The sequence below is a fragment of the Mustela erminea genome, chromosome 7 (assembly GCF_009829155.1).
Source record: "Mustela erminea isolate mMusErm1 chromosome 7, mMusErm1.Pri, whole genome shotgun sequence".
NCBI classification, from domain to species: domain Eukaryota; kingdom Metazoa; phylum Chordata; class Mammalia; order Carnivora; family Mustelidae; genus Mustela; species Mustela erminea.
Window position 1 is genome coordinate 66,232,458 of NC_045620.1, and position 12,536 is coordinate 66,244,993.

Sequence of the window (12,536 nt, forward strand, 5' to 3'; positions counted from 1 at the left end):
GCGGGGCCGACGCGGCAGCTCTAGAGCCAGGGCCCGGGATCAGTCCGCACGGCGGCGGCGCCAGTCCACGGAGGCCAACCCCCGGGAGCTTTGGTTCGGGAACCAATCGAGGCGGCGGGGCGGGGCTTGTGGTGCTGCACGGTGCTCCGAGACCGCCGCGCGAGGGCGCCCTAGGCTAAGCGGAGTGCCGAGGGTGCTGCGCCGGATCACCAGATCTGGACTGCAGGCGGACCGCCTGGTTTTCCTAGGGCGGGGAGTCGCCGGGCGCGCCCCAAGGTCCGCCCCATTTCTCGGCACCACCCCAGGCCCAGTGACCTCGCTTCCCCTTCCCTGCTCTCGCGCCTCCTGACCATTTCCTGAAAACCCGTGGGAGGCAGGTGGCCACCACCTTTGCCACTAGGAGCACATACGCCCTAAGGGCAAGAACAGAGCCTTAGGTTGTGCCAAACCACCCAGCCCCAGTGGGAGCGGAGTTTACTGTATCGATCTTCATATATCAAAACATCCTGGGGGCTGAGGTTAATGACCAAGCTGAAAGCTTAGCATACCCAGAAGTCGGCCATCACAGCCCTTTCCTAAAGCTAAGGACACAGGGCAGCAGCCCCTTTCAGCCACTGCAGGCTCTCCAGACCAGTCAAATGAAGGAAGTCCATTTCACGACTGCCTCCAGCTGTGGGCACGAATTACAGAATCCAGGGTAGGTTTTCCCTTCCTTACAAGTATCTGGACCCTCCCTGTACCCATTCCTTGCATAGGTTAGTGGCTTGGTGCACACGTGGGGGGGCGGCAGGGAAAGTTCCATGTTCCATATAGCCGGAGCATTCAAGACTAAATTCCTGGAGGGTAGGAAGAAGGCTGAAAGTCTTCTGGAAGTAACTACCTTTCCTCCCCTAGGCTAATTGGGAGCCCCATCCTCACATAAGCTAGTCCATACAACCTTAAGCTCTTTCTAGGAAGTCCCCCTCCTTTAGCCCCTCACTCCCACTTCCCTCTCCCCATAGTTCTGGGAAGCCAGGCCCCTCCTCTCCCGCCTTGTCCCAATGCCCTAACTTCTCCCTCTGACCAGAAGCCAAAGCTGGCTCCCAGGAGGCTGTGGCCCTGGTCTGGTTCCCAGCCCCAGAGCTACCACTGTGGGAAAACACTGGAGCCTGGACTATCCTCCCTCTGGCACAAGCAGGCAGGGACATTAGGGACAGCTGCACTAGAGCTATGGGGAGGTGAGGCTAGTCCTCCCCAGAAGGTTTTAGCCCAAATGCCTTACCCTTATCACATAACACTTACTGTTTTCTTGATTTTATTTGTCAATATAAAAATACTCAAATATTTACAACAAATAAATACGCGGGGACACAATAAGTTACACTGTTAGGAGCCCTCCTCCTAGGGCTGGGAGAGGATATGCAATATCCACAGCATGCCCACCCTCTCTCCTCTTCCCTCCTTCTCCCTCCCCCTCCCCCCACACAACCTTTCCCAGCCCAATAAGGGAGGACAAGTATAAAATACCACTGAACCCCAGGGCCAAGTGGGAGGCCCCTCCCACCCTTGCCCCAAAACACACAGGAGAATCCATCTCCCACCCCCCCACCCTGAAAACATTCACAGCCCTAGGAGCAGGACCAGGCCCACCCCAGAGCCCTGGACTTCCCAAAAGGGGCACAGCACCCTGCCCAGCCCACCCCCATTATGTACATCACTGACCCCCACGGGGACAGAGGGGGGTAGGAGAGGCAAAGTGATACGACCCCTTCCCCTTCATAGCTCCAATGACTCACCAGGAGGACCCCAGGCCAAGGGAAGACTGGACAGAAAAAGGAAGACTACCTCACACGCACACACATACACACACACACACACAGAGAAACAAGATGACTAGGTCACACACACATGCACACACCCACATACACATACACCTAGATACAAACACACCCACATCTCCAACTTCTGCCTTGAAACGTTTTGGCGGCTGGGGTCCCATGTGTCCGTGATTCACAGCCCCTCACAGAGAGGAGGAAGATGCCTTCTCGGAGGCGGTGCCCTGGTGAGCCACACCAAGTGGCAGTGCCCGTGCTGAGCGGAGCAGGTCCTCATGGCCGGGCGGGTGCGGGGCAGGGTCCGCCCCAGTCCGAGCCGGTGCCCGCGCCATGTCCCTGAGGTAGCTGGTGCCTGTGCAAAAACGGAGGAGCCGCGCGTCCCACGCTGCCCCTGCGAGGCGGTGGGGCCCCTCATACGGAGGACTCCTCGGGATTGGAGTCTGGCAGTGGCTGACGCTGCTGTAGCTTCCGCCTCAATTCATCGGCCAGCTCGGGCAGTGGGTGCCCCAGCCCACTGCGGTCCTCCCCTCCTAGCTGTAAGCGCACGTAGCCATTGGCATTTGAGTTCCGCCCACCCCCCAGGTGAAGCCGGGTTGGAGAAGGCAGGGGCTGGCCGGGGATGCCAGGAGGTGGAGAGGGGGGCCCGCCCCCGGGCTGGCACCGCGCATGTCCAGGCACAATCTTGAGCGAGCCGTCCGAGTAGTAGTAGCCGACGGGATCCCAGAGCTTCTCGTCAGTCTCTGGGCCAGGCCTGAAGGGGGGACTGGTGGGCTCCTTGGGCAGCTCCAGGGGGTACACCAGGGTCCTCTCTGCCGCCTTGGCACCCTTCTCCAGCTCCTCCCGCAGCCGCCGGCGCAGTGACAGAACAAGCAGCAGCAGGACCAGACACACGGCCCCCAGGGCCACCACAGCCAGCCACACCAGCCCCAGGTTTTCCAAGGGCGCCCGAGCCTCCAGGGTCACCGATGGGCCGGCCACCACGGCCACCAGGTAGCCTTCGGCAGCCAGCCGCGCCCCCTGCTCCTCTGAAAAGCAGTGGTAGGCGCCGGCGTGGCGGGGCTGGGCAGCCATCACGACCAGGGCTTGTAGGCGGGCGTCATAGAGGAAGGAGCCAGGCTGTTCTGCAGGGAGGTCCTGGCCCCCAAAGGTCCAGCGGGCGTGGGCCAAGTTGGAAGAGAGGCGGCAGGGCAGCACCAGGTCTGTGCCTGCCACCACAGTGATGTTTTTGGGTGTGAGCCTGACTGCAATAGTAGAGAGTGAGCAGAGTTAGCACAGGAAACCCAGGGCCCATCCTACTGGGAAGAGGGAGAAAAAAGGCAACTCACCTTTTTTATTGCCACGGTTACAAATGCTTGAAGTGTCCAAGACCGTCACGTGCTGGATCAGCAAGGACCTGGTTGGGGAAACAGGGTCCATGGGCACTGGGGCTCCAACCACCCTGCTCCCACCCCGGTCCCAGCACATGCTGAGCCCCACTCACCCCGAGGGGCCACCCACGGCCACGCAGCGGCTGGTGTTGACGCTCCAGGCACAGTAGGGGTCCCGAGCGAGGACGCAGTCGGCACAGGAGCGGTATTTTGCGCAGTCGGCCAGGGGCAGCTGGACCAGCTGAGAGCGGGAGCCCGCAAAGAGCAGTTTCTGCAAGAGAAGCGGGGTGCAGGAGGTTCAGCCAGGGCGGGACATGGCCTGGGGGGCAGCTCTGACGGTTGCGTGGGAGCATGAGGGCAAAGGGGCCCAAGGACGAAGGGCGCAGTACTAAACTCTGAGGAGGGAAATCGAAGGACTGAAGAATGCACCCAGGGCTTACTACAAGCCAGACACAATCCTAAGCACCTTAGAGACATGACCTTCTTAGGCCGGAACAGTGGAAGTGCGAGGCTGAGGAATATAATCTCACTCACACACACACACACACACACACATGCTTCAGTGCAGTATAAATAGTGCAGGAAGCCTGTTTTCCGCTAGGCCCATCAGTCCTCATAATAGCACGGGCACAGCATTAAGGTATTTTCCTCTGAATGCTCACTGCCAATCCGTGTTTCTTCAACCACGGACTTTCTTTCTGCCATTATTCCACGTTCTGGGGAACAATCTGAGCCACGACAGTTGGTCAAGGGCGAGTACACGAAAGTTCACAGGAGTCACAAACTAGCCAGAAGGAAGAGTAGGTGCAAGCAGCACTTCAGGCAAACAGCAAAGGGAGTGGAGGGCCAGGAATGGGCTGGGCTAGACTTGGAAAGGATGGGGGCGCAAAGACAGCCAGCAGCATGAGGGCAGCATGAGCCCCAGGGGCCCCGACCACCGCAGCACCATAGAGAAGAGGCTATAGGTCACAAAGGCACAGCACAGCCTCGAGGGGTCCGACGGAAGCGTGGCAAGCCGCTGCCAAGGCCCAATTCTGGGAACACTGCCCCCACGGGGACCTGGCTATATATAATGCCTGCCAACCACCGAGCACAGATTCCGTTAGCACACTCGTTTCCTGGAACTCGCCCCAAGCTAAGCGAGGTGTGTTCTAGTGCCTCTCTAGCCCTGTCCTGGCCAAGACAAAGACGGGGGAAGGTGTAGGGACAGTGGTGGACAGGGCCTGATTACTACCTTGCTCCGGGATAGGACCAAGCTTTCCACAGGCTCCTGGTCAAACACCTGCAGCTCCTCGATCAGGTGGACCCAGGGGCCCAGGCTCACGGCCTTGAGCAGCCAGCCATCTCCTGTGGGTGGTTGGGGAGGACAGGCAAGAACGAGAGGGCATGGGGCCCCTGGAGGATCTCTAGATCTCCCTGCCCCGACACACACAGGCCTTTACCCAGTTTCCAGCAGCCACACCCACCTCCCCAGGTGCCTACCTGTGCCAATGAACAGCACCGTATAGGTGGCTGCGTCAAGCCCTGTGACCCGGTCAGCCACCAGATGAGTGAAGTTGGTGTCCTTCTTCACGAGCAGGGGCCGGCCCCACCGGGGCCGTACCTGCTCCTCCATCAGTGGGTGCTTCTTGATGAAGTTGAGGGTGTTGTCCGGCAGCTCCAGAGAACTGGTGTAACCATGGCGTCGGTGCCAGTTGTTGATGCACTGGGGAGTGGGGGGCGGGGCGTGGGCAGGGGGGAGGAGGGGAGAACTGTCAGCATGGTGGAGAGCTACTGCGGCTGAGGGCAGGAGCCTATCCCCATCCTGGAGGACTCACCGAGCCAGGCCGCGGGCTGGGGACGGGGTCGGTATAGCGGCCCCACTTCTGGGCTTGCTCACGGTACTCCTTGTAGGGACCCTCAAATACCCTCTGGATCTCTTCCAGCTGGTACTCGCAGACCGCTGACAAGTCCACATCGCCCCTGTCATAGCAAGGAGGGAACCAAAGGGTGAGGTGTGGTGTCCACTTTACCCAGCTCATGTCATGGACCAGGAAGGTAGCCCCCTCCCCACACACAAAGCAGTCATGGCCATGTGTGATGTCATGTTGGCTCTAACCTACCGCAGGGGCAAGGGCACTGCACACCTCCCCCGGGGGAGGGGGGACTCAGAGAGGGGCAGATGCCCAACATCCTCCTTGCCTTCCGATCAGTGAACCATTTAAGCCTTTACCCAGTGGCCCGCAACTCCAACCATCCCTCCTGGGCAACCCCCCTCCCCCCCACCCCCCCAGGGTTCCCAGCCAACTCACCATCGCGCCCGAAAAACCCCAAAGAAGGTGGTATTGTGCCAAGAGGCATCCCGCAGGGTGTGCAGAGCCTGCAGCTGATTGAAGTAGAGCTGCCAGTCCGGGGCCGAGCACACCAGCCTTGCCTTCAGGAATGTGGTCCACTTCCTCTGCAAGGTCCGCGCGCCCCCCATGTCCCCCTGGCAGATAGCAAGGGGGCACTGCTGGGCAGGCCCGCTGAGCCACCAGGCCTCCCGGGGCTCCCCACTCACCACAGGATTCTGTACCTTGCAGACACGGGCCACCCGAGCCACCACCTGCTCTGCATAGCAGTCATACTCCACTGCCCGCTCGCTGAAGAAGAAGTAGACCTTGTCATCGTCCCCTGTGAAGCTGCCCACGCTCTCTGGGATGTAGGCAGAGCCTACAAAATGAGGTTCTACGGGAAGGGGAGGAGGGTTAGCAGGGCGGGTGCTGCAGGGCCTCTCACCCATGGCTCCCCCTGGGCCCCACGCAAGCTCCTCGGGGCTCACCATTGAGCCAGAAGGCCAGGTACTCTGTCTTCATGGAGTGGTGAGGCCCCATGTTGCGCAGGATAACTGGCTCTGTACCCAGGAAGTTGTTGAGTGTGGCCGAGTACAGCTCGCCGTCTATGGAAGACAGCGGATCAGGCAGGCCAGAAGTGACATGAAACTTTGTTCAGGCCACGCAGATCCACAATGAGATGGCTGGCGGAGGGGTGGGGGTGGAGTGGGGGTAGGATACTCCCCCAGCCTGCCGTGGGGACAGCCACTCACCCACAAGGAGGCCGGTGTGGCCCTTAGCTGGGTCATAGGGACACTTCCCCTTCCCATCCTCAAATTCTCCACGCTCCAAAGTGAAGGTGAGCATGTCCTAGGGGCAGGGAAGAGACAATGCGGAAGCGCCCGGGGCGGGTGGGAGGGTGGGCAGAGTAGGGTGAGGATGGGGGCTGAGGGGAGAAAGCAGCACTCACGATGTAGGTGCACTTGGGCTGGAAGGCGTAGGTCCCGCAGACGTACAGGTGGGATGTGTTGTAGGGCTGCAGGAAGCGGATGAAGTTGAAACATTCCGTCTGGGGAGAGAAAGGGGTTCACTTAAAGTTATGAGAACATGGGACATGGTTGACACAAGGACCTCTCCCTTTGTCTGGAACAAAGGGAGAGGGTGGAGGTGGGGGACAACTGCAGGCCTGGCCAACAGAATTATGGGGGGGTGGTTCTGGCTCTCCTGGCCGTATCCTGAGCACCTACCTGGTTACTCTTCCCTTTCTGGATGCACTCGGCCTTCTTCTCAGCAGGTGCCTCCCATGAGATCTGGGAAGGGGGTGGGGGGAGACATCAACATCCCAAGTAGCCACTGAGCACGTGCCCTGAGTATCTGCCACAGGCATGGCTCGTGGCAGCTACATGGGGACACCAGAAGGGAGCGTACACAGTCCCCACTGCCCGGGAGTGTAACAGAGAACCGAAGCCCCAGATTGCTGCAAAGCTGCAGAGGAGGGAAGCAGCGTGTCTGCTCTGCTAGAAGGGTGGGAATGGAAACTGGGCAAAGATTTCCACAGGGAAGAACAGGGCTGAGGGGCCAGCTTCATCAGGCTACACCCCTTTGGGTCCTGCCACTCTCCCCACACCTGTGTGCCTCCCGCTCCCCCACCTCTCACCGCTCCTTGCAGCTCCAGAGCCTCCACGCTGAAGGCAAACAGGGCCTCCCGGGCCCCGACGTACAGAAGCCCTGTCTGCTCAGTCAGGGTCAACGTCAGGAAGTCCTGGATGCCCGTTTGGGAGAACCGCCGGACTACTGCAGCCAACTCTGCAGGGCCAAGAAGCGGGGGTGGGCGGGGAGACAAGAGAGGGAGTGAGCAGGGTGGTGAATGGGCAGAAGCCTTCCCGGGCTCCAGGCATCCTTTCCCCCACAGAATCAGCCTTCCTCTGTATGGTGGTCTCCTGGGCCTAATCACCCCTGCTGCCCCACATGACAGCTAGCACCCCACAAGCGGATGCCAGCTAAGCATCCTGAACGGCAATAAAAAGCCTTCTCTAATAGCCTTTTGGCTCTGACAGCTCCCTCCAAGCCTCCCTGGCCTTTCCCAGCCTGGGAGGCAGCAAATCTGGGCTGGTGAGGAGGAAGGAAGGATATCTCAGCCACAGCTTCCGGCCAGAGGAAGCCATCAGACTGATGGCCCTCACTCTCAGGGTCAACAGCACCTCTGGCTGCAGAACTGGGCTCTTCCCCCTCCCCGCTTCCTCTGCTACTGCTTCCTTCTTTGCTGCCTGCTACCCGCTGCGCACACCAGGCTCCGGCCAGGCCCCAGCCTGGGATTTGGCACAGCAGAGGGTACTGAAGTTGAAGTTATAGGCACTGCTTGCCTGAGGACACTCTTCAGTCCAGCAGGACCCAAATCCAGGCTGCCAGAGATCCAAACACGGCTGGCCACTGGGACAGGTGGGAATGAGGGAGACTGAATTGGGCTGGGAGGCCCGGCCAGGGTGGTTGGGGGAACCAGACGCCTGGGACCAGAGAAGGCACTGAAGCCCTGTTACTATTCACCATGCAAGACACTATGACACTACGACACTACGACAGAGAATTCCTACATCAGCCCCCAAATAGCTGCCCACCTGTCCTCAGGGTCCCCCTAAATCAACCTGAGCCTTTGGAGCCAGACACAGGCTAGCAAGGGAGGGCTTCATTAGCACCAGAGTGGAGCCTGTGGGAGGTGAGCTCATCCCAGGTCCCCAGAGTGCACTGATGATACAAACAACCTGACATCACCTCTTAATACAGGTGTGTGCGTGTGCAAAAGACTATCAAAGGGCTGTCAGGTCTGCTGTCCCCCCACCAGGAGCACGTGCGTAAACACATCCAGAGCCACCAGAGGGCACAAGTGTCAAGGTAGCAGAGGGGGTGTATTATGGTTAATAAGGGGGCTCCTGGGGGCAAAAAGCTAGGAGAACTTTGGGGAGGGGGGTGATGACACTCTTTGCCTTATGCCCATCCGGGCTCTGTTTTCTCTCAGTGGGCTCTCAGTGCAAGTGCTAGTTCCACAAGTAAGGCATGGGGAGAATGATACAGAAGAGAAGGGTCTCTCTTCCTTGCCTAACAGGGGCAGCCAAGTCCTAATCATCTGAAGAAGGGATATCCCAGGACTACCAGTTCTGGGTCCCTGGGGCCACTCACTCCCATTTCTTGGACAGCTGTGTCACCTGTAGGCTTTGAGCCCGAGAGCAGAATAAAGCTGGCATATCTAGGGGCAATTGCTCCTCTCCCCGCTGCAGTCCCTCCTGGCCTCCCCTCCCCACACTGGTCTTCCTCCTCAGGACTTTAGTCACTCACCCCCAGAAGATACGGTCTTCCGGGGCACCAGGTTCCACCACATCTCAGCCCGAATGCCCAGGCCACACAGCTCCACTGCCAGCAGCCAGACAGCCCAGTGTGGGGCCATGGCAAATGCCTCTAAGCTCCAGGCCAGCTGCCCTGCTGGGGGAAAAGAAAGGGTCAGAATCACAGCCAGAGAAAACAGACCGGAAGGGGGCCCACACAAGCCCATGCCAGGAGAAACTGACAGGACATATGACTTGATCAGCCTCCCCAGGAGCCTCCTGGGTTCCCTCCTTACCCAATCCTTGAAGCAGAGACTTGGTTCCCCCCAAACACCTGGCCTCAGCCCCCACAGATTCCAAAAGAGGTGGGAATCCCAGAGGGGAGGGGAGGAGCTGAGTCAGCTGGAGGGTTGGACACTCCAAGAAACCTTCTCTGGCCTCCAGGCCCTCACCCACTCCCTCCCAACAGGAAGTTGTTTAAGAAATTAAAAAGGGACCCCTTCCCCCACATTCAAGCCTGACAGATTTGAGGATTTCTTAAAATAACCTCTGGGAGCAGGACCTTCCCCCACTTGGGCTCCAGCCAGTCCCAAGATCTTTTGGCACCCCTCGGCTGGGTAAAGGGGCATACAGTGGGTGGGCGGTTGCAGAAGCCCCCCTCCCTCCACCCCTCCCCTGCTCCCCCCCACCTGATGGAGCCGGCCCTGCGGGGGTCCCGGCCCCAGCCTCTCCCCTACCCCCAGACAATAGCCAGGCAGAGCCCCAAACCCTTAATCCAAATCATCAGGGCCGAAGTGGGGCCGGGAGCCTAAGGGGCCCAGCTTCCCGAGGCCCCTTTGTTGCCCAAGACGGGAGGCAGGAAGTGGGTGGGATGGGCGTGGAAATGACCAGGGCCTCATCCTGTTCCTTGCACAGCCTCCTAGGAGACACTAGCCCTCACGCTTTGGGGCGGCGGGACAACAGAGCCGGCTCCGGTCTAATCAGGGATCTCCCGGCGAAGCTCTCAGGCGGGGGTTGGGGGAGTAGAGGGACGGGTGGGGAGCGCGCTCCGACCGCCGGGGACGCCCGGTGCAGGGCCGGCGCCTGCTGCGCTCCCCCCGCCGGGTCTGACGAACCTTCCCAACTCAGGGATTGCGCCCTGGGACCCCGGCCTGGGCAAGCCATCTACATTAATTGCCAGTGCCCCAGCCCTCCAGTGCCGGGCACAGACACACAGAAGCTGGGGACCTGCTCACCCCAAAACAAAGGGTCCCCGCCAAGACCTCGTCCTTGGTCACCCACTCACCCCAGATTCTCCCCTCCCCCAGCTCCCGGGATTTGAATGCAAACAAAGCGGCGGCGCAGGGAGCGTGGCGAGCCTGGCCGGCGGACGCCCCCTGTCGGCCCAGTATCCAGCACTGGAAGGGCGGGGGGCTAGGCACACGTTCACCCCTCCCTCCTCCGTCCCCCCAACACACCCCCAGCCCTCCCTCTGCCCCTTACCCAAGGCTCGGGCCGGACCCCACGGCGCGCTCCGAGAATCGGCCAGCACGGCGATGCCCCCACCCCCAGCTTCTCTCAGGGCGCGGAAGCAGGAGCAGCCGGTGGGGTGGGGGCAGGAGGAGCGCGGGGCCCAGGCGGTGCGCCCCCCTACCCTAGCCCACCGCGAGCAGCCGGGCGCGAACGGCGCTTCCGCGGCTGCAGGGCGGGCGCTCCCGTCAGGGGCTGGGCGGCCAGGCTCGGGTCAGGAGCTTGGCTTTCCAGGACAACCCGCCTCCCCAGCGGAGCGGTCGGGCGGGCGGGGGGCCGCGGCAGGGAAATCCGATCCCACAACATCGGCCTCAGTCCAAGCCCGCCCCAAACTTTCCGTCGGGGGTGGGGGAGCCGGGGGCAGTTCGGAGGCCTGGGAGAGGATCCTGGCCGCCGACCCGACAACACAGGGGACCCCCGCTCCGCGTAGCCCCGCTCTCCTAGACCAGTGCGCGCCTCGGGACGCGATGGCTGCGGGCACGGCTTGCCCGGCTCCCGAGCCCCCGCCGGCCAGCCCGCGGGGGGCGCAGGAAGGATCTCGGACCGACTGCTGTCCCCGCCGCTAGCCCTCCGTGCGCCCCCAGACCCTGTCCCTCGCGCATGCGGCGGCTCCTGCGAGAGTCGGGGGACAAAGCGGCGGCCCCGTAGCCCTGGTGCTCCCGCCCCGCGCAACCCTGGCCTCACTCACCTCTTCTTCGCGGCTTGAATCCCTGGGCGCCGCCCTCGCGTTCGGCTCGGATCACGGTCCGCCCCTACCCGCGCGCCGCCGCCCGCCTGCGCGCGCCCGCCCGCCCTCCTCCGCTGTCCCCTCTGCCACCGCCCCTCGGTCCCTGCTCTCCTCGGCGCCCCTGGGCTTGGGCTCCCCGCGCCACCGCGCCGGGCGCCGGGTCTTTCACCAGCGCTGCCGCCGCTCTCCGCCCCCTCCCCCCCTGACGTCAGGCGGGGTGGGGGGTGTCGAGCGGAGGCCGGGGGCGGGACGCGAGGTCCGGCCCAGGAGGGGGCTGCGACCCGCCGCGACCCGCCTACCCCCCCCCCACTGGCTCCCCGCCGGCGGACTCGGACCCCTGCCCCTCCCCGCGCCCTGCCGCCCCGCGCCTCGGAGTCGCGGTCTACGCCACAAGCGCGGGGAGGTGGGGCGAGGGAGGGACTCCGGGCATTGCCTTGAGGGGATCGGACTCACCGGGTCTTTCCGAAGTGTCCCCCAAGGCTGGGCAGCTGGGCTCGGGAATGGGACCGAGGAGCTCCCCACTCTGCAGTTACTGGAACCAACGCGGGCAAGTCCCTTCGGGGCGAGTATCCGGGGGAGGGGTGCCGGAGAAATCGAGGCTCCTTTTTGGGGCAGACCAGAATGGGTCTTTTGGCCCGAAATTCTGCTTCGTTTCTTGGCCCCAACACCAGCTGGCCCCCGCAATCAGACTGGAACCGGTCTTACCAACCAGTTAGACCCACTAATCTCCGGAGAGTCTGCTCCTTGTTTTTCATGCTCCACACAGAGGGACAGCAGCGCCCTTGCCCAGCTAGCTCCCCCGGAAGACAGCCCTCCGGGAGACTCCTGTTGCACAGAGCCTGCCCCCAAGAAATGAGTCCTTCTGATGCCAGAAGGCTGAGTAACAAGTGACACGAGCCCTAAAGTTCAGATGAAAGCAGCTGAGGGGAAGGCGCGCTGGAGAGCTACCACCTTTTAGAACCGCCTGCCTCCGCCCACAGCAGCTCCTAGAAGTCACTTGTAGCTCTGGCCCGCTCCGCTGGAGTGATGCTGGCGTGGACCTTGCCAGCTGGTCCTCAGAGCTGGGCAAGTGGACAAACCCCAGGGAAGCCGCCCCATCAGCACCCAGACACAGATGCCTCCTCTTGGCTAGGGGCAAAGGACAGAGGTAAAGAGACTGGAGCCCCAAGGCTTTGGTGGGGACTTTAAGCGGGCGCAGTCCTGGAGGAGAGGAACACTGGAGGGCCCGGTCAGCAAATCTGCATTATAAATCAGTCCCGACAGGAGCTTTTGTTCTGAGTTAAAACTTGGCATCTAAAAATGGAGACCAGAAGAGTAGTGGAGATAATTGGGAAAAGCAGCCCAGTTTGGATTCAGTAACAATTGGGTCTTTGCTGGTACATATAAAGGGCCCTTCTCCTGAACTGGCCAAAGCCTTATTTCCCAGCTCCTTTTCACTAGGCAAAAAAAAAAAAAAAAAAAAAAAAAAAAAAGCCATGGTCTTGGAGATTCTGGAGATAGATTGCAAGCCT

The 12,536-nt window shown here is 61.3% G+C and overlaps 1 protein-coding gene across 7 annotated transcripts; it reads right to left on the reverse strand.

Moving 5' to 3' along the window:
* Window positions 1-1,485: 1,485 nt before the first annotated feature.
* Window positions 1,486-12,468, reverse strand: SEMA4C (semaphorin 4C). Of its 7 annotated transcripts, XM_032351952.1 has the most exons (15): window positions 10,987-11,441; window positions 8,803-8,946; window positions 7,130-7,278; window positions 6,720-6,782; window positions 6,443-6,541; window positions 6,246-6,342; window positions 5,982-6,098; window positions 5,736-5,887; window positions 5,473-5,648; window positions 4,999-5,143; window positions 4,664-4,886; window positions 4,416-4,528; window positions 3,295-3,452; window positions 3,140-3,207; window positions 1,486-3,055 (listed from the first exon to the last, which is right to left on the reverse strand). In XM_032351952.1, the coding sequence occupies exons 2-15, from the start codon at window positions 8,909-8,911 to the stop codon at window positions 2,226-2,228; spliced, it is 2,499 nt and encodes an 832-aa protein (XP_032207843.1). In that variant the 5' UTR covers window positions 8,912-8,946; window positions 10,987-11,441; the 3' UTR covers window positions 1,486-2,225. The 7 variants fall into 7 exon arrangements, with proteins under 7 accessions (XP_032207843.1, XP_032207839.1, XP_032207841.1 ...); XM_032351948.1 differs by lacking the exon at window positions 10,987-11,441 and adding an exon at window positions 11,479-12,468 and having other exon boundaries at window positions 5,473-5,887; window positions 8,803-8,943; XM_032351950.1 differs by lacking the exon at window positions 10,987-11,441 and adding an exon at window positions 11,479-12,468 and having other exon boundaries at window positions 5,473-5,887.
* Between the last annotated feature and the right edge of the window lie 68 nt (window positions 12,469-12,536).

Coding starts and splice junctions, on each gene's coding strand:
- SEMA4C (XM_032351948.1), bottom strand. CDS start 8,911: ATGGCCCCACACTGGGCTGTCTGGCTGCTGGCAGTGGAGCTGTGTGGC. Junction 6,343..6,442: donor AGCCCAAGTGCACCTACATC/GTGAGTGCTGCT, acceptor CCCTGCCCCTAG/GACATGCTCACCTTCACTTT. Junction 4,887..4,998: donor CCAGCCCGCGGCCTGGCTCG/GTGAGTCCTCCA, acceptor CCCACTCCCCAG/TGCATCAACAACTGGCACCG.